Source organism: Lathamus discolor, chromosome 2 (genome assembly GCF_037157495.1).
Source record: "Lathamus discolor isolate bLatDis1 chromosome 2, bLatDis1.hap1, whole genome shotgun sequence".
Lineage (NCBI taxonomy): Eukaryota > Metazoa > Chordata > Aves > Psittaciformes > Psittacidae > Lathamus > Lathamus discolor.
The window spans coordinates 123,237,930-123,256,769 of NC_088885.1; the positions used below are offsets into that span (position 1 = coordinate 123,237,930).

Below are 18,840 nucleotides of genomic sequence, written 5' to 3' on the forward strand. Positions count from 1 at the left end.
CCCTAAGATATGTGACTTCTGGAATCCAAGCTGTGAAAAACTCCATTTCTGCTCTCTTAAAGTTGAATGTTAATAATGCTTGTTAAACAAAATCAAAGCTTTAATAAAGGTTACAGATCTTTTGCCATCTTCACCACTTTCCTCATGGGAAAAATTAGCTTGATGTTATTTATAGATGAAAGCTTGGCTGTATTTATCCTTTTTTTTTCACCCCTCTTATTTCCCTTATTTAATTCATAAATTAACTAAACATAGCCCATTGGAAACACAAGGTTCTGTGGCCTCATGCAAACTATGCAGAAGACAGTCTGGTTTTATCAAGTATTCATATTCAGTATAATGTCTGCTTAGTGCTCACATAATTATTAATGATTAGCAAGTCTAAGACTAGTTTTCCTTTTCACCCCTGAGAAGAGGTTAAACTTGAACTTGTTCCATGGGGAACATCTTTAATGCAAATATGAAATGATCAGAGCTTGTCTTTGCTCTTCATTCTGCCTATAACTCCATTAGGCTACTGGACAAGGAGAAGAAGAATCTTTGCCCCAAAAAATGCAGCTTCAATCAAGATGTGTGTAAGGCAGGAGACAACAGGGGGAGTAGAAAAAAATCATATTGTCTCTGAGACTAAAGCACATGGACTATAAAGAGGACTGTTGTGTTTTTATCTATTTCAAGCACAATATCAACAGCCAGGTCACTCGGTAGTATTTAGAATTGCCTCATGTATTGACACATGGAAAAGAGAGGAGTGTGGGGTTTAGAATTAAAAAATAAGAAGTTGCATTTTGTCTTGCATTAGGGTTTTTTATCATTATTATTAACGGTTTGCAGAAGTTAAAGTTTACATGTGCGTTATTATTCCTGTTTGGATGAGTAAGTCTGATCCAGTGCTACTGTAACTTTGAGCAACACTGTTTGGACAGACTCTGAATCGCTAATTCCAATTAGGGATGTTCCTAGGATTTCCAGGAACATTGATAACTTCTGCTCATGGAACTGATTCAGTGTCTGAGAAACTGTCAGTGGAGAGGTCACCGCTCTGTGATGGGTCTGTGTAACCCTGTCCTGTTTGCATCTTCTCCTGAGACACTACCCAGTGTAAAATTGCTATGAAAGACCATTACAGATTTTCCAAGATTACACAAGTGAACACGGTTTACAGGGAGTCAAGTGAGAACACATAGATTCGGCAGGTGTGTGGTTATAGTGAGGACTATCAATACTGTTAAAATACACTGTTAAAATGCATCATCTTAAAAAAAAAATCCGTTATTATGCGAGCTTCAGACATGTTTCACCACCCGTGGGATTTTTCCCCAAAACTTTTTCACCTGTACAGTATGCATGATACAAAGCTGCTACTTTGTACCCAGCCATTCTTTCTTGTCCTTATATGTGGGTCTTGTAGCTGAAAAAATTAGTGACCAAAGGTCATTGATCCACTTGTTCATTAGTTACTAACCTGTCAGCTGGTGTGAATTTTCGACTCACAAATAGGAAGACAAAGAGAAGAGAGTAATTTTTAAGTAATTCATACATTCTGCTTTTTAGGTCGAAGTAAGTAATGAAGTGGACTCAAGACTTCTGCTGCTGCAGCTGAAGAAACAGATTTTAGAAGAAAAGACCAACCTTGTGGCTCATCGTTCTGGAAGAAACCCACCATCCGTTCCTCGCGGCATGTGGACTGTTCTTCCCGCAGGCTCAGTGTCATTATCAGCGTTGTTATTTCGTAGATCCTTGTAGATGATCTTGAATTTTTGAATAATTTACTTATATGGACACTTGTAAATTGTAAATTTTTTCTTTTTTAATTTTAATATTTTTACTACATTCAGTGTTAAGGCATGAAAACAAAACCACCTGTGAAAACTAGGAGAAGGGTGCATCTTTCTCAGAAAAAGTCAATATTTTTTGACTGATAGAATCATACTGTGCCTGGTCAAGATTTTGTCTGTAAACAGGAACTTTGACTCCAAAATGCACAGCAGGAGTCAGACCCTAACAGTGTACAAGAAGTCGTTTCAATGCTGTATTTAGAATTCTCAATGTCCAGTCCTTGCATTGTTTGAACTGCTGTATGCTGTAGGAATTGATCTATGACCCTTCTTACCCAGATGTTCGAGCACTAATGTACTCACCTAATTGTTGCAATTCTTATATGATTCCTTTTCCATTCCTAATCTCTTTTGCCCTGAGCCCACCATCAGTAGCTGTCTCTGATTTGAAGAGATATAGGACAACCACTCTACGGATGTCGGTCTCTAGGAATCCTTATATCCAGGGCTCTTTAGATGTCTGTGATTTGCACATTTTTAAACTCTTTTCCTCCTTTCTCCCAGGAAGAAGCCAAGCATGAATGTACAGTACGAGGCACCATTTGAAGCCTTAGAAGTCTTTGGGGACTAATTTTGCTCTTAATTTGACAGTAAACAAGCAAAGCTGAAAATGTGTGTAAAAATCTGTAAAATTATTTGTAAATACTTCTAGACAAAGAACATGTATGTAACTGTGGTATTTTGTTTTCTATCCTGTCACCACTAGCATAAAGTGATACACAAAGCTATTTTCTCTAGGGAACTGGCAGTCTTTTAAACAGAACATTTGGTTTCTTCTTAATTACTGTATGAAGCACTGTGCACAATTGTATGCCCCAGAGAGTTGCATCTCTCCGCAAAGCCTACGTGCCTCAGCATTCAGGAGAAGCTTCAGGGGTTTGGGGCTAGTTTTGGCTTTGCAGTTTCTCATTTTATGGTTTCTTTGGTGGGACTGTCAACAAGGACATTCCTTCTGGCATGTGTATCTCTGTATCTCTGCCACAAGTTGAGCAGAAGTCCACTAAGTTACTTCCTAAATGTCCTAAGCAGTCTTCAGCTGATAATTTCTGGCCCAGCAACATTAGATCCTAAATTTGCAGTCTTCTCTTGAATCAACTATTTTCAAGATGAAAGCTAGAAAGCTTGTCTCAGTTCTTTCCCTTCTAAAGTCTATTTGTGTTATCAATATGAACCTAATGGGGTGCGAATAAATACAATGGAGGTAGAGGCTGTCATTTTTAGGTGGCAAGGCTCTTGTGGTGCATCTACCTGTTTCTCAGCTAGTTAAAGACCTCACTGTCTGTGAAGAAACCACAACCTGAACATAGGTTAATGTTCCCTGAAACAGAGGATAAAGTAAGCATTAAGACAAAGTCAACAGAAACAGCAACTGAATAAAACCCGGTTTTAGTATTCCTAGAACTGAATATACCTCAAATGCGATGTCTTTGTGTGTGAAGTCAAACTGTGCCAAAAAGAGGGATGCTTTGTATGAAGATAGTGCCATCTGTCCTTGTGTATTTGTGTACTCCCTCCTACACTCTTTTCCCCTATATTCTAGAATATTGCAAAGTTCCAGGTTTGTAAAGCTCATCTTAGCACTAAAACCTTAGCACTAAAAACCAAAACTAATATAAATAATACCGCTTTTGAGGCGTCGTAGAGTGTGAATTGCTTATTGCTGTAATATTTTAATAAGGTGAGCACATTTTTATCTACTTCTGTAATATTTTACTTCTGCTTATCATAACTGATTATTCCATTTCTTTACATGATGCCTAAAATGCTAATGATGTCTACCTAGCCAGTACATGCACCCTTCTTGTTTGTGATAGCTCTGGAATTCAGATACAGGGATAACTGAGCACTGTTCAGCGTCTGGCAGTTTCCAGAAGCTGCCTTGCTTCAACTTTCTCAAGTGCAGAGAGAGCCCAGGACATGGGGATCTAACACACTGATTCCCATCATTGATCACACGTTGACCAATATGGTTCCCATTTGGGTTTTACATTTCGTCACAAATTTCCCTGCATTTATTATTATGGGCTAGCAGAGGAAAAGCCTCCAGCTGAACCCAGTGCTACCCTCAGGACCAGACAGGAGGAGCATCCCTGGCAGAACTTTGTAAGAGTGTACTTAATTTTCTACCAAGACAGACACATTTGCTGGACCCTGTTTTACGAATCTGCCTCAATGTGTCTAAACCCTGCCTTTCTGTGTGTACTTCACGTTTTCAAGTTGCTAACCAAAACCTGGGCACATGCCACAAAAGCTCTGCAAAGACAGAATCTGACTTCTCTTCTGTCTGAAATATTGATTGCTCTAGCTGGGGAACACAAACCAGAATATCCCAAATAACACTTAAAATCTCAGAATCGTTACCAATTCAGCGAGTCTGCCATCTGTCTCACTTAATGAACAGAATGATCCTGATTGAGAGGAATTTGTCTTCATTAGAACAAGCCAAAATGCATACTGCAATGATGGAGGAAACTGTCGTTCTTTTCTAAACTGAGATACAAAAAATAGTACCAATCAATCTGTACATGTTGGGGGTGAAAGTCTAGAGAATAATAAATGGATTTGAATGTTAATTGCTGTGTCTGCCAATATAGTAAAATGTATTGGCAAACAATTTTGTAGGAAACTTAAGCAATAATTCCTTCTTTTTTTCAACACATACTTTCACTAAGGAGTTAGGTGGGTCCCAAACCAGTCTGCTTCATAGGAAATAAGTGTTGACTTTCTAAATAAACTTAGATAGTTTTCTTAAGCTTAACTGTAACATGTAATTTCAGGAAATTACTAGGTTTGCACTGCAGAACAGAACTTGCTGACAATCTTAAAACCTCAGAGCAGATATCGGTTGGTATAAACTGTTCTGGTATTTCTGACATTAATAAGTGATACTTAGAACAGCTGAAGATCTAGCCTTCAAACTTTTAGACTTTTTTCCTTTCCCCAAGTTTCTGCTTATCTCAAGTTTTACAGAGAATGAGATTTGCAACACTACTTTAACTGACAGCAAGACCGGGGATATGCCTGCAGAAATAATGGCACTGCATGTTCAGTAAGGACCGAGCCAGGTAGCACCAGTGTTGTAAAAAGGCATCTCATGTCTTCAGGATTTGAAAACAGAAACTATATGGAGAATCAAACAGATTTTTGCCTGGTACAGTGACATAGAGTGATTGTATGTTCTTGACTCCATCACTAGGCATATCAAGGATGAGGGGGTCATTAAGAACAGCCAACATGGTTTTATGAGGGGGAAGTCATGTATGACCAACCTCATAGCCTTCTATGAGGAAGTGACTAGGTGGAGGGATGATGGTAGAGCGGTAGATGTAGTTTTTCTTGATTTCAGTAAGGCATTTGATACTGTCTCCCACAGCATCCTCATAGATAAGCTAAAGAAGTGTGGGCTTGACGATCAAGTAGTGAGGTGGATCGAGAACTGGTTGAAAGGAAGAAGGCAGAGAGTTGTGGTCAATGGCGCAGAATCTAGCTGGAGGTCTGTGACTAGTGGAGTTCCTCAGGGGTCGGTGCTGGGACCGGTGCTGTTTAATATTTTCATCAATGACCTGGATGAGGGAACTGAGTGCACCCTCAGCAAGTTTGCTGATGACACAAAACTGGGAGGAGTGGCTGACACACCAGAGGACTGTGCTGCCATTCAGCGAGACCTGGACAGGCTGGAGAGTTGGGCGGGGAGAAACTTGATGAAATTTAACAAGGGCAAGTGTAGAGTCTTGCATCTGGGGAAGAACAACCCCATGTACCAGTACAGGTTGGGGGTTGACCTGCTGGAAAGTAGCGAAGGGGAAAGGGCCCTGGGGGTCCTGGTGGATAGGAGGATGACCATGAGCCAGCAATGTGCTCTTGTGGCCAAGAAGGCAAATGGCATCTTAGGGTGCATTAGAAAGGGAGTGGTTAGTAGGTCAAGAGAGGTTCTCCTCCCCCTCTACTCAGCCTTGGTGAGGCCGCATCTGGAATATTGCGTCCAGTTCTGGGCCCCTCTGTTCAAGAAGGACAGGGAATTGCTTGAAGGAGTCCAGCGCAGAGCCACAAAGATGATTAAGGGAGTGGAACATCTCCCTTATGAGGAGAGGCTGAGGGAGCTGGGTCTCTTTAGCTTGGAGAAGAGGAGACTGAGGGGTGACCTCATCAATGTTTACAAATATGTAAAGGGTAGGTGTCAGGATGATGGAGCTAGGCTTTTTTCAGTGATATCCAGTGATAGGACAAGGGGCAATGGGTGTAAACTGGAGCATAGGAAGTTCCACGTTAACATCAGGAAGAACTTCTTTACTGTAAGAGTGACAGAGCACTGGAACAGGTTGCCCAGGGGGGTTGTGGAGTCTCCTACACTGGAGATATTCAAGGCCCGCCTGGACAAGTTCCTGTGTGATGTACTGTAGGTTACCCTGCTCTTGCAGGGGGGTTGGACTAGATGATCTTTTGAGGTCCCTTCCAACCCTTGGGATTCTGTGTTTCTGTATATTACAGTTTTGGGTGTTCCTGAAGGAATCATTGGCTGGACTGACATCCTCAGATCTTCCTCATCCATACAGATTTTTTACACAAAAATTTGAAACAAATTTTTTGAAATTCAGCTGTGATCTGAAGGAACTTTCTAAAATGAAACAGTTCATGGCCTGGAGTTGCTAAACGGGTTCTTTTAGTGCCAGCATATGACATTAACTACTATAGATGGTTTAGTGTGAGGTGTCCCTGCCCATGGCAGGGGGGTGGGAACTAGATGATCTTAAGGTCCTTTCCAACCCTAACCATTCTATGATTCTATGATTCTATGAAATAACTTTCAATAGAACTTTACCAGTTAAAAACATGGGAATTATGCCTGGTTTTATTTAACAACTGCTTGCTTTCAGTACTGCAAAAGGTGGCATTAAGAAGCTGTTACTTGCCATATATTAATAAGGATATTAGAGCTTGAACGTAGGGGTATGGTTGCTCGTTAGCATGGGACAATACTACCTTGTTTAAATCCTGAGAACACATAATTTGGTCACTCAAAAGCCTTGTTGTCCTGTCCCAAAAGTGGTGTATTTTAGCCAAAAGAAACCCTGGTGGTTGATTTCTATCAGATAAACAACATTGAGTGCTGGCTGTCTTTGCTCACAGCTGCCGTGCTGGGCTCTACTCCATGTCTGGATCTTGAGTTTCACCTCTCCATCTGGATGTCCACAGCTCAGGTGGTGTTGTAACACTGTTGTTGCCTCCGAGTGCCGCATTGGCAGGTGCAGCCTTTTTCCAACACCAGCTGCAATGTGCTTCTCTGCAGCTGGCTGCCTGCCTGTCTTTTCCATGGAAGTTACCTGGTTGAAAAAAGCCAACACAGCAATCTATCAAGTTCCTTTAACAGACTTTGACAGAGGCAAACAAAAATTGACATCCCAAACTAATTGGCTTGCCTCCTTCCAGTATCAGCTTCATCTAGTTTAATTATAATGAATTACAACCTGGGAGCACTTTTGTACACTGAAGAAATTTCAAGTTGGGAAAATGTTGCTTCCATGGTTTTTTTTTTCAAACCAACTCAGCTCTTACCTGCTATGCTCAGTGTTTGGACAGAAACTTGTTCTTTAGTGCCTCACACTGATGGGGCCCTGCCTGCCAGATTGGCACTTTTACAGCTGGGGGGCTGGGTTGCACCCTGAGGTCATGTCAGAGGTTTGATGGGTTAGGGCTGCATAAGGTGGAGGGTGCCCTCATCAATACAGCCCTAAAGAAACAGTCTCTCTCTCCTCTCTGTCCCTGCAAGCATAACAGTGCATTCAGCCTGAAATAGCCATTAATTTGCAGAGGGTTCATAAGCCAACTAATATACACATCGTGGACAGTCAGGGAATTCAGATCTGTGAAAACAGGCACATAAAGAAGATATTTCATATCAAGATTACTGCTGCAGGATTTGTCCCTTTGAGCTATGTCTGCATTGCATGCTGATGGTGTGCTCACAGGATGTGAGAGCAGCCCTGATGACCTGAAAATAGCACTCCACTTCGCTGTAAGGGACACAAGGCTGTTCAGGACCCTCAATAATTATTTAGCAGCCACGAGCACAGCTCTAGCCTGTCCTGCTTTCAATTTTCCCCAGGCTGATAAGCAACTGCTGATAAATGATGGTTTCTCATCGCAATTCCCATTTCCTTCACACAAGTCATAGTTCAAATGTTTCTCTTTGATTTTAGATGAATTAAACATCTGGGTTTAATTCCTGCCTCCACATGAGTACCTGCTGGTCAGTCATATAACCCAGTCCTGGATGGGACAGCTCTGGGGGACAGCTGCCTTTGCATGGTCTGTTTTCTTTCAAAACCAGCAGAAGACTCTGAGTGTAGTCTGACTGAACAGTAGCCATGCATAAATCATACCAGGAAGGCAAAAACAAACAGATCCTCCTTATTTTCCTTGTCCCCCTAGGACCTCGTATCATTTTTTTAAATCTTGCTGTCCCAGTTTCCTATTTATTCCACACCAGCCATATGCAACCACAGTTTCAAAACACCCTAAGTGAGCGCCAAGCAGACTTGCTGAAGCTGAATGACGAGTTGGCTGAATGTGATTCCAAAATTAATGCAATTTCTCTTTTTCCACAACATTTTCTGCCCAACTAGTACAGCATCATACACAAGGATGTGTTACAGCATTCCCTAGGATGTAACATATTTGGAATGACAACTATGTTACATGTGAGCAAACAAATCAGCTCCCCATGTTGGCCCATACTATTCAATAAAACGTCACGAGTGTGTACTTAACCTCCTTTATCTGTGTATCCAGAACCAGGGTAGCAAGCAGGTAGAAAGTCCCAAGTGCTGGGGCAAATACAAGCCAACAACTTGTTTAAACAGCCACGGTCTGGTGTTAGTAATCCACACTACAATGTGTTGTTTTTCTTAGCAAATAAAGCCACCTGGCTTATAGGTGGCAGCCAGATCCTCAGGTGTGTGATAATCAGTAACCTTCTACACCACTGTTAACATATATATATGTTCAAAGTCATGTTTTGCTTTCTAAAGGTCTTATAATTCAAGTGAGTCTGTTTTCCCTGAAGTTTAGAGAAGGCTGTATCTAGACTGCTATAGGGGGCATCCCTTGGACTGTTTGGAGACCAGAATAACACCTATTGGAGACCACTCTCTGCTCGTGGGAGCACCACAGGACGCATCCTGATGCCCGGCTGGCAGCTCTGGAGGAAACCCAGAGGAGCCCAGAGCTCTAAGGGGAGCAGAAGGGCCTGACTGCCACAGGTGCTGGGCTCTGCAATCTGCAGCAGTCTGCTGGGAAACGGCCCTGGGAGATCTCATTGGGGACCTTTCCTGCTTTGCTCGGGACCTCAATGTAACTTCATTTAAACCCAGGCCTTGGCCTTGGTGCTTGCCTGAGCTGTGCTGTGGCCATGCCTGTGCCTGGCCAAGGACCAGCCTGGCCCGAACGCCCCGATGCCACTTTTTTGGAAAACGAAGCCTGGAGAGGCTAACCTTGTGAAGTAAGAAAGACTTGGGGAAATAAACGTAAGACCTACAAAAGGGAGCATGCTGAAAGCAAAACTAGGTGATAGAAAGCAAACAACAATAAAAAGGTAAAAGGAAAAGAACTGTGATTTTAACATCATCATATAGTAGTAGTCTCAAAATGAGTTTTTATTTCCTAGCATGAAAAGCACCACAACATACACTCACACAAATATGTATCTTTGTCATTGCTTTTGTAAAAGTGCAGGGTTTCTAAAAACTCAACTAGTTTTACAGCCTCACGTTCACCATTAAAACCTAATGCATCAAGAAACATGATGTACGTACAAAGGAGGAGTAAGTGAAAGGTTCGGCTGCTGTTCTGCTGTGCATATTATGCCACCTCATGGCTAGCGGCAGAAATACCACCACACACTTAAGAGTCAAAAATACAGTAGAGGAAAAAGAGTAGTTCATCTCATTTATTGGTACATATTGCTGAAATGTCCCAAGTCCCACTGGGATCAATCACCGCAGAGTGCTGAGATCAAATCTGTGAATTATATGTAAGTACAAAGCACTGCAAAACATATCACCTTTTAACAGTTGAATTTGATGGTTTACTGCAAATATACTACTAACCTAACATATAAGCCAAAGCTAACCTGGTACTACCGCATAAACTGTGGAGCTCTATTTCCATGCTTAACTTTTCAGTAGTAGGTTGCCATTATCTGGAAGCACAGAGTGTTTTCTATTCCAAGTGGGATTGAGTGCACCCTCAGCAAGTTTTCAATGACACCAAGCTGTGTGGTTTGGTTGATACGCTGGAGGGAAGGAATGCCATCCAGAGGGACCTTGACACGCTTGTGAGGCGGGCTGATACCGACCTTATGAAGTTCAACCATGACAAGTGCAAGGTCCTACACCTGGGTCGGAGCAATCCCAGGCACAGCTACAGGTTGGGCAGAGAAGAGATTCAGAGCAGCCCTGCAGAGGAGGACTTGGGGGTGTTGGGCAATGAGAAAAGGAACATGGGCCGGCTTCAGTGTGTGCTCACAGCCCAGAAAGCCAACCGTATCCTGGGCTGCATCAAAAGGAGCGTGACCAACAGGTCGAAGGAGGTGATCCTGCCCCTCTATTCTGCTCTTGTGAGACCTCACCTGGAGTATTGTGTGCAGTTCTGGTGTCCTCAGCATAAAAAGGACATGGAACTGCTGGAACAAGTCCAGAGGAGGGCCACGAGGATGATCAGGGGACTGGAGCACCTCCTGTATGAAGACAGGCTGAGGAAGTTGGGGCTGTTCAGCCTGGAGAAGAGAAGGCTGCATGGAGACCTCATAGCAGCCTTCCAGTATCTAAAGGGGGCCTATAAGGATGCTGGGGAGGGACTCTTTGTCAGGGACTGTAGTGACAGGACAAGGGGTAATGGGTTCAAACTTAAACAGGGGAAGTTTAGCTTGGATATAAGGAGGAAATTCTTTACTGTGAAGATGGTGAGGCACTGGAATGGGTTGCCCAGGTAAGTTGTGATTGCTCCATCCCTGGCGGTGTTCAAGGCCAGGCTGGACAAAGCCTTGGGTGGGATGGTTTAGTGTGAGATGTCCCTGCCCATGGCAGGGTGATGGGCACTATATGATCTTAAGGTCCTTTCCAACCCTAACTGTTCTATGATTCTGTGATTCTAAGTAGTCTCTTTGTCTCTTTCAATTCAGCAACAAGAAATATTATTCTTCTTAGTTTGATAACTAACATGGAATTCCATGGCAGAGGGGGTGGAACTAGATGACCTTAAGGTCCTTTCCAACCCAAACCATTCTATGATTAGGATAAATTATACAATTAATTAGAAACAGTCAGCCCCTGAATATCTAAGGGAATCTAGATATTAAAAAACAAAATTAAAGCAAAAATATTTATTAATTTGGCACACACATGCTATTTTGAGAAACAGAAATGAGGAATCAAAAGGTTAGGTCTTTGGGGTTTTTCTTGTGAACTGGTTAACTCACAAATAAGGTAACCCATCCAGGAACCACGAGAAATGACCACTTCTAGTTTAAAACTCCTCATCTAAAAGGTACTACAGTCTTTCATCATGACAGAGGGGAGGACACTTGTAGGTTAACTTTGCAGAAGTGAATGTGAAAGTCAGGCACCATTTGCATTTTGAATATCTTCTTAATGTAGTTGTTTGAAAAAAGAAATATTATGCACTACTTTAATGCAACCTAACTCAGAGATTATAAAATACTTTTGTTTCCTGTGTCTAGAAAGGCTATGGATGGGTTCTCTCCTTCTTACCCAGGGAATGCACTTGTTGGAGCAGTAATCTGCAGTCCAAAATTACTGATGCATTTAGGGATCATCCTTATTTCTGTGACTTGCCAGAAAGTTCATATTCCCAAAGGATGGCTTACCACGCAAATAAATTAAAGTGCCAGCCTCATCAGAAAATATACTAGTTATTTCCTGTTCAGAAGCAATTGTTTATTACAGCAAAACAAAACACATTTGTTGGTAACTGTGCCAGTTTTTAAACTTCCAATACAGAAATATCTGATCACACTGAAACCTCTTTCTGGAGATTGCTTTAACAAGGAGATCATGTGGAGCAAATGCATTACTGAAGTCAGAATCTTTGGAGAGTAAAAAAGCTATAAATTGTGCATTCTTCCCCTATTTCCAGCGTCTGGGATTAATTTGGCCATCCATGAATAATGCATTACAAGACCAGCTTCCTACCTTTTGAGATTCATTCTCTTCATCCAGTGTAACTATTACGACTCTCAGTCTGCTCTGTGTGACATATAATTTTGCATAACATTAACCAGTATGTTGGAAGGGGGGGCCTCCTTAATAAATAGAGTTTCTGCTTCAAAAGTGCATACAGATGACTTCATGGAGCTACCTGGAATACACACTCCAAAAGCTATCTTCTGAAAACACTCTTGTCTGCTATAATGACATTTGAAATGACTGATGAAAACCTGCTTGGGCGCACACATTAGTAATTAATGGTGTGTAGATGTGCCTTTGTCCTCCTGGAGAAGAATAGACTTGGCTTCCTCAGTAGATGTGGCTACTTACTTTATATTAACACATCTGCGACTCTGAGGTCCAAGCCTTTCTGGAAAACTGAGAAGAAAACACAAGCCTTTTCCTTTTGTGCTAGGAAATTGCAAGGCATTCAGCTGCCTGTATCCACCACAGAAACCTTAGGGAAACAGAAGACACACTGGGATTTCTCTGAAGAAGCAACACTGCCTGCTTAGTGAGACCTCAACCTAATGACCCAAATTGTATTGTGGCTGTGACATGTGTCCCACACTATAATACTTGATGGACTATAATATTTAATCTCTTGGTATCACACTCCTCTATGAAATGGGCATAGTAATAGCTATGTAGCACTTACAGAAACAACTCAGATTTGACTTATTTAGTGGAGCTGCTGACTACAAAGTATTCGGATTATATATAAAGGATTGTGCCATTTGCTTCCTACACAACATTAATGGGTGTTCTTTACAGACAAATTAAAGGATTTAAGTTATTAGGAGCTACACATGAACACTTATTGCTGAAGGGCATGGGCTTTTTCATTTTTCAGCTGGATAAACTAATTAAGCATAACGGAGTTCAGGAACTAAAAATAACTTGTCATTTACAGGATTGGGCTTTAACTGCCTCTTTTTCCCACAGAGGAAAAGTGAGAGACTTTAGAAAAGTAACGTAATATATAATATTATATCCTATCATATCAACATCTCTTAGTTTGCTGTGGGGCTGTGATACTGTGTGCAGTGCACATACTGCACTGTGCATCCAAACACTGGAATTCAAAGTAGAGAGGCTGCTGCGTGCCCAGTAACATACACAGCTTGCTGACTTCACTGTGCTCTTCTGCTATGTCTCTGCAAGGAATGAGGAGCAGGGAGGGTTGCACAAGCATAGATGGCAAAAGGGAAAAGCATGAAGAAAACAGGAGTGCATAAATTGTACCTGTACCCAACAAGGTATTTGGATAGTCTCCCACAGCCGTTCTTTTGCATCCATCAGCTTTGGCAAGTGCTCATCCACCTCTTCAGATGTGTCTAGCTCACTCTGCTCCATGCATCTGCATCACATCCTGGCTACTCTTGCAATGGGAATAGGAAGTGCTGGTGCAGCTCTGCGTAAAGAGAAGACCAGTTTTTCCTCACAGGGCTTGAAGAGGCCCAAAGAATTGGTACTCCATAATGGGGTCCCTGGAGCAGCAGGTTAGGAACTATTCCGCTCATGCACGCCCTTCTCCTTTCACTTTCCTGGTGCTGGCAGATTATCAGCACTGAAGGTCAAATGGTAGCTACCCAATGAACACTGCTATTTCATCCCTGCTCTGATCCATAAGGCTGAGAAGAAATCATCCCTAAGGATTTACATCATTCAGGTGCTATAGCTGGCAGGCAGGCAGGTGACTGAAAGCCTCAGGTACCTGTTCAAATCAAGGAAAAAGAGCCAACTGGGAAGTCCAACTCCTCAAGTAACTCAGTGTTAACCAACTGCAACCGCCACACCTTGCTTCAGCTTGCATCCAGGACCTAAGGGCCAGTTTCTTTTATAGCACTGTAATTCCTTCTCATTTCCATACACTTGCTCTATTACAGCAGCTGTCCCAGCAAATCCCAGCACGCTTGTTGCTGTACAAACGTATAACAGCTTCCAGCACACAGAAGGCTCAGTAAGCAGGGAGGCAAGTGGGGGTAGAGAGTGGAGAGCATCTCACCACCAGCTGCATGGTAGGTCTGCATGAAGCTGACCCAGGCTGGCCTTCATCCCATGTCTCCTTGCAACCCTGCTTCTGCCCAGGAAGGGCTGTGGGCTCTCCCGTCCTTGCAGGAGGGGAAGGGGCAGCACTAAACCATGGTTCATCTTACTTCAGTGTGAAGCACTGAAGGCTGTGCAGCAGGGAGCCACGGTGGTCAGCTGGGATGCTCCCCCAGGCAAGTCCCTCCCCGGGCTGCCTGACATCCACATCAGCAGACATAGTGTCCTCCACCATCTGAAACTACCTGCATGCTGCCACCCTCTGCCAATCACTCTAGCGCTGTCAGACCATCACATTCACCATATCATGGTCTAGGTTCCAGGCTGCTCCACCGCTGAGCAAGGGCCCCATCTCCAGGTGGAGATTTCTGCAGTGCCTTAAAGAAATAATGAGGTCAAGTGTCCCAGCTGAGTTGAGAAGGACCCAGCCTGGCTGCTGCTGCTGCTTGGCCAGTGTTATTTGGTGTGAAAGCAGTCTGCATCCTGGTTGTAGTGATCGAAATAGAACTGTTGTGGACCACAGAGGAAAGAAGATTGGGCCATAATCAGAAATGTCTAGAAACCATTGGCTTTTTCCACTGGAAATTTTCATGAGCAAATTTCTCTAGTTAACAGTATCAAATGAAAATGCTTTGCAGATACATAATATACCAAGGCTCAGTGAATCTGGGAACAGCAGATGGCTTATATACATCTGAGGAGTTTTTTAATACTAAACAAATAAATTAAGATTGGAGAGGAGTGTCAGTCACACATCTTGTCAGATGTTTAATCAGGCAGAGGAGACATCCCAAATTTTAATTGCCTCTGTTTTTTTAGTGCTCCAGTCTGATTTCAAACTGCATAAATGAAGCTCTCGAATTTTTCTTGTCTGGTTTGAAGTCCTGGTACCTAGATCATAATTTATCAGTAAGTTCTACAGGACACAGAGAACAAGAAAACTACCACAAATTCTGCTGCTCATGAAAGTATGAGGTCGTGTTTCTTTTTGATTATTTCTCATATAATTAATCACCCATCTGTCTGGATTATGTTCTTCAACATTATAGTCATGAGTTAAAAAACCTGCAATGAATTCATGGCAAAGTCAGCAGGAGATAAGCGGTGCTAAAGGAATAAAAATGATGTGTGGTAATGAGGTAGAGGATGCAGCAAGTCTTTAAGAAAAATCCCAGTTTACCCCTTTATTTATCACATGGGGTTATCTGTCCTGTAATTAGGCACTCAGCAGGACAATCAAGCTCTGTTCTAGAGACAGCTTTTTATTTCATAGGGGTTTTTCTTCTTCCCACAGTACACCCTAGCCCTAATGGCATTGTATCAACATGCTCCCACACCTCAACCTGGGGACACCTGATCCCAGGAGAGATCCGCTTCGTGTCACTCACCCAGACAGTAAATAGGAATGCCTGGGAATCCAAAGTGCACACTTAAGAAGAATGAAGGAAGGAAGAACATTATTTGGCACCTTACAACCTTTCTGAATATCATTTTAAATCCTCTGTAAATGGCACAAATACATGGCATGCTTTGTGCATGCACCCGTGCTCACTGATGTGGCAGTGTAGAGTACAAGCCTTAAGCTTGGCTTACTCTGCTTTTGGGAAACCTAAACTTTCCTAAACGTTTAGATGTGAGACATGACAGACTGGGTGTGACTCATGAAACCCTGACTTGTCAGACCTCAGCTGCCACAAGACTTGTATTGTTCCCCCACGCAGTTCTGTGGCCTCATTGCCACAGACAGCTCAGCCACAGAATGAGGTGTCACTGTGGTTTAGCACCAAAGCCCTAGTGTGACTATCACCACCTATGCTGAGCCTTTGCAGAAAACTGTTGCCAAAAAGATAGTTTATTATAAAATGGCCTGGACTCCACTGTCGAAACGCTCAAGTGAGGAATTTGGGAGAACAAAAGTTGCCCAGCAAGCGCTGCTGTTCAAACTGGAGTTACTGCCTGGATTGGTATTCCCCATGCTGATGTGACATGAATCAGCTTCTCTTAAAAGAAAATTTATGTACAAGGATACATTTTCATTTGTACCATAACTTTTCTCTACTTAACGGCACTAAGGAGAAGCTAAAAGCCACAGTATATCTACAGTGTGTTACACTTGTAGTTTAAACAGTTGGAAATTAGTCCAGATTCATTCATTTCATGTGTCTCAGGCCCCTTGGTACAGAAAATAGAGAGGAAACTGCTGACTGATTCTGAACAGCTTTCTTAAGGAACTGTTGCAAATGCAGTGAAGGGAGGGCAAGAATGTTGATAGTTAAGAATAAAAGGCCATGAAAGACATCTATATTAATGTACTGGCTGCCTAATCATAGCTCAGGCTGGGACAGTCAAAGCTGCAGCTTCAGATGGCAAAGCCACTGCTGTGGCTTTTCCAGCATCTCCCTTCAGTGCAGTGCAGGAGGCTGGGCACCAGGCAGCACATCCACTGGCCATTTTGCTACTGGGTTTGCTCAAGCATTTAGTGTGTTCATGAAGCCAGTTCCCTCATTTGCAAGCATCCAAAGTGGAATGGGCAGTAAGTTTGGAAGGCTATGGCAGCTGTGGCTGGAAGTAGTGACTGCTGCCTGGAAGTTATGGCACAGTAACTAAGCTCCATAAGGAGCTGTAAAATAGCGTGGGCTGCAAGAACTGAAGTGGGAAAGCTACAGAGATGTGTTCAAACTCATTCTTGGGAGCTGAGAAACCTGAAGTAAAGCTAATGAGCCTAGGGATGATGGGTGAACTAGCTTCTGTCTCTAGTCAGGGAAAAATTAGGTTTTTTTCAGTTTAGTGGCAGAAAGAGCAAACTAAACTTGTCCAGAGACAGAAGGTTTCCTGGCACTTTTGGCTGAAAGGGTGGACTGAGACACTTCCAGCAAATATTGATGAGAAACATTCAGTTCAAATCTCTCAAATTAAAGCAAAGCAGGTAACAAAGTTCTTCAGGATTCTCTCTTTTCCTCAGAAGTACAAGACATGATTAGATCTGCTTTGAGAAGCTGCAAATAGCCTTCCTCAGACTCCACCAGTGATACAACAGTATGAATGCTAGTGATGAATTTGGAAGCCTAGAATGATTGCGAGAACTAACTCCATCCAGGGTGACTATGGGTCTGGCTGAAATCTCTGGAGTACTTCTATTCTGTGGGGGAGTCTTTGGAAAAACCCCACAAATAGTCTATAAACTATTCATTGCACTTCGTCTCTCCATTGTAACACTATTATTAATACAATTTAATAATAGTATTAAAAATTAGTAATTCATGTAATAATAGTGATTGGATAATGAGTCACATTCTTAGAAGTCTCATTGTCTTTTGAGAAAAGCAGGCTTTAAGAGCCAGCCTAGCATGAGAGCTGCTGAGTAAATTTCAATGAAGTACAGGTATGTGAAGTTTAAACTTCTTGGTCTGGAGTTGAATTCAGGTGATAATAACCTGATAACAATCTGGTGCCTTGAAAAAGTCACAGAGAGAAACTAATTTCCTAATAAACCCCTAGCTAGAAAATGGCTATTTTAGGATTTCTGGTTTTGCTGATGTACTCATCAGGAAAATTAATGCTTTGAAATATGTGAAATACTTTTTACAAGTGAAACTACAGATATAAAACCAGCTCTTGGACTTGTATAACTGCAAAACCACAGCAAAATACCTTCCAGTCTAGATCATCAGAGGAAGCCTGTGAAGTACAGAGTACTCAAACCAATTGCTTTGATGACTGGAAGCAACAATTGCTAGAATTTACGCCTACCAGCCTTTTGCTTTGTTTGCTTTTTGCTTTTCAGTTACAGAAGCTTGGTTGTAAGGGATGTTTGCTCATTGTAAGAACCACAAAGAAGATAATTTGAGAGGTTTTGCTTAAGTTTGGAGCAAATGCCTTGGTCAAGTGCTCTTTCAAATAGTGACAGTTATTTTTAGATGGTCTGGACAATTTTTGGATGAAAGGGTCTTGTAAATATTTTGCTATATAAGAACTCACAGAGAAAGTTGGCTCTTAAAACATACTGCTTACTTTGTGAAACAGATACAAGCATTATGAGGAAGTGATGAAAGCTGGAATAGTATACTTATCAACAGGTGGCCCTGGGCAGGATATTCCTTGCTATTTACCCTATAAATAAACACTGGATTTGAGAAAAGGCCTGCCTTGGGAAAAGACACAAGGCTAACAAGGTTAAGTAATCAATCACCTTCCAGTATCTGTCAATCTGTCTTCCATGTAAGTACTCAAACCAAAATAATTTGAACAGGCATTTAGAAACTTTAATGGCACTTTAACACTAGCCAACTCCTACAGCTATTCTGATAACACCATCACCAGATACATATGAGTGAACTCCACAAAAGGAAACCAACCCCAAATAAAATATTAATTACCAAGATAAAAGTGACTGTGAAATTTCCATGTACACCCTCCCCCCTCAAACTCAAACATTCTTGAGTGTGCATTGGAAGGGAGTCTTCAGATGCCTGTTCACACACACAGAGGACTATTTCTCTCCCCACAGGACTCCTGCCTCACAAAGGCAATGCAGGGACAAAACACAATAGGGAAACCATTCATTATTCTTCTTCCTGGTTGTTCAAATGGTCCCTATACTTTCCTCCCTGTTCCAGGAAAAGAACCACAGGCCACTAATTTCTATGGAAGTCTGCCCAGAACTGGTACAAACACAGCCTAGCTTTCAATACTGCCTTGCTCAATGGCACCCACAGCAATGAATAAGGTGA

General features: G+C 42.2%; 1 protein-coding gene across 2 annotated transcripts in view; it reads left to right on the top strand.

Annotated features, from left to right (window-relative positions):
- NKAIN3 (sodium/potassium transporting ATPase interacting 3) overlaps positions 1-3,470 on the top strand; it is a 359,636-nt gene extending 356,166 nt beyond the window's left edge. The window contains exon 7 of one of the 2 annotated variants that reach the window (XM_065668345.1): positions 1,555-3,470. In XM_065668345.1, the coding sequence (XP_065524417.1) occupies positions 1,555-1,746 (192 nt within the window). In that variant the 3' untranslated portion in view covers positions 1,747-3,470. The remainder of the gene's footprint in view (positions 1-1,554) is intronic. The other variant, XM_065668346.1, reaches the window with a different exon arrangement.
- Positions 3,471-18,840: the final 15,370 nt, after the last annotated feature.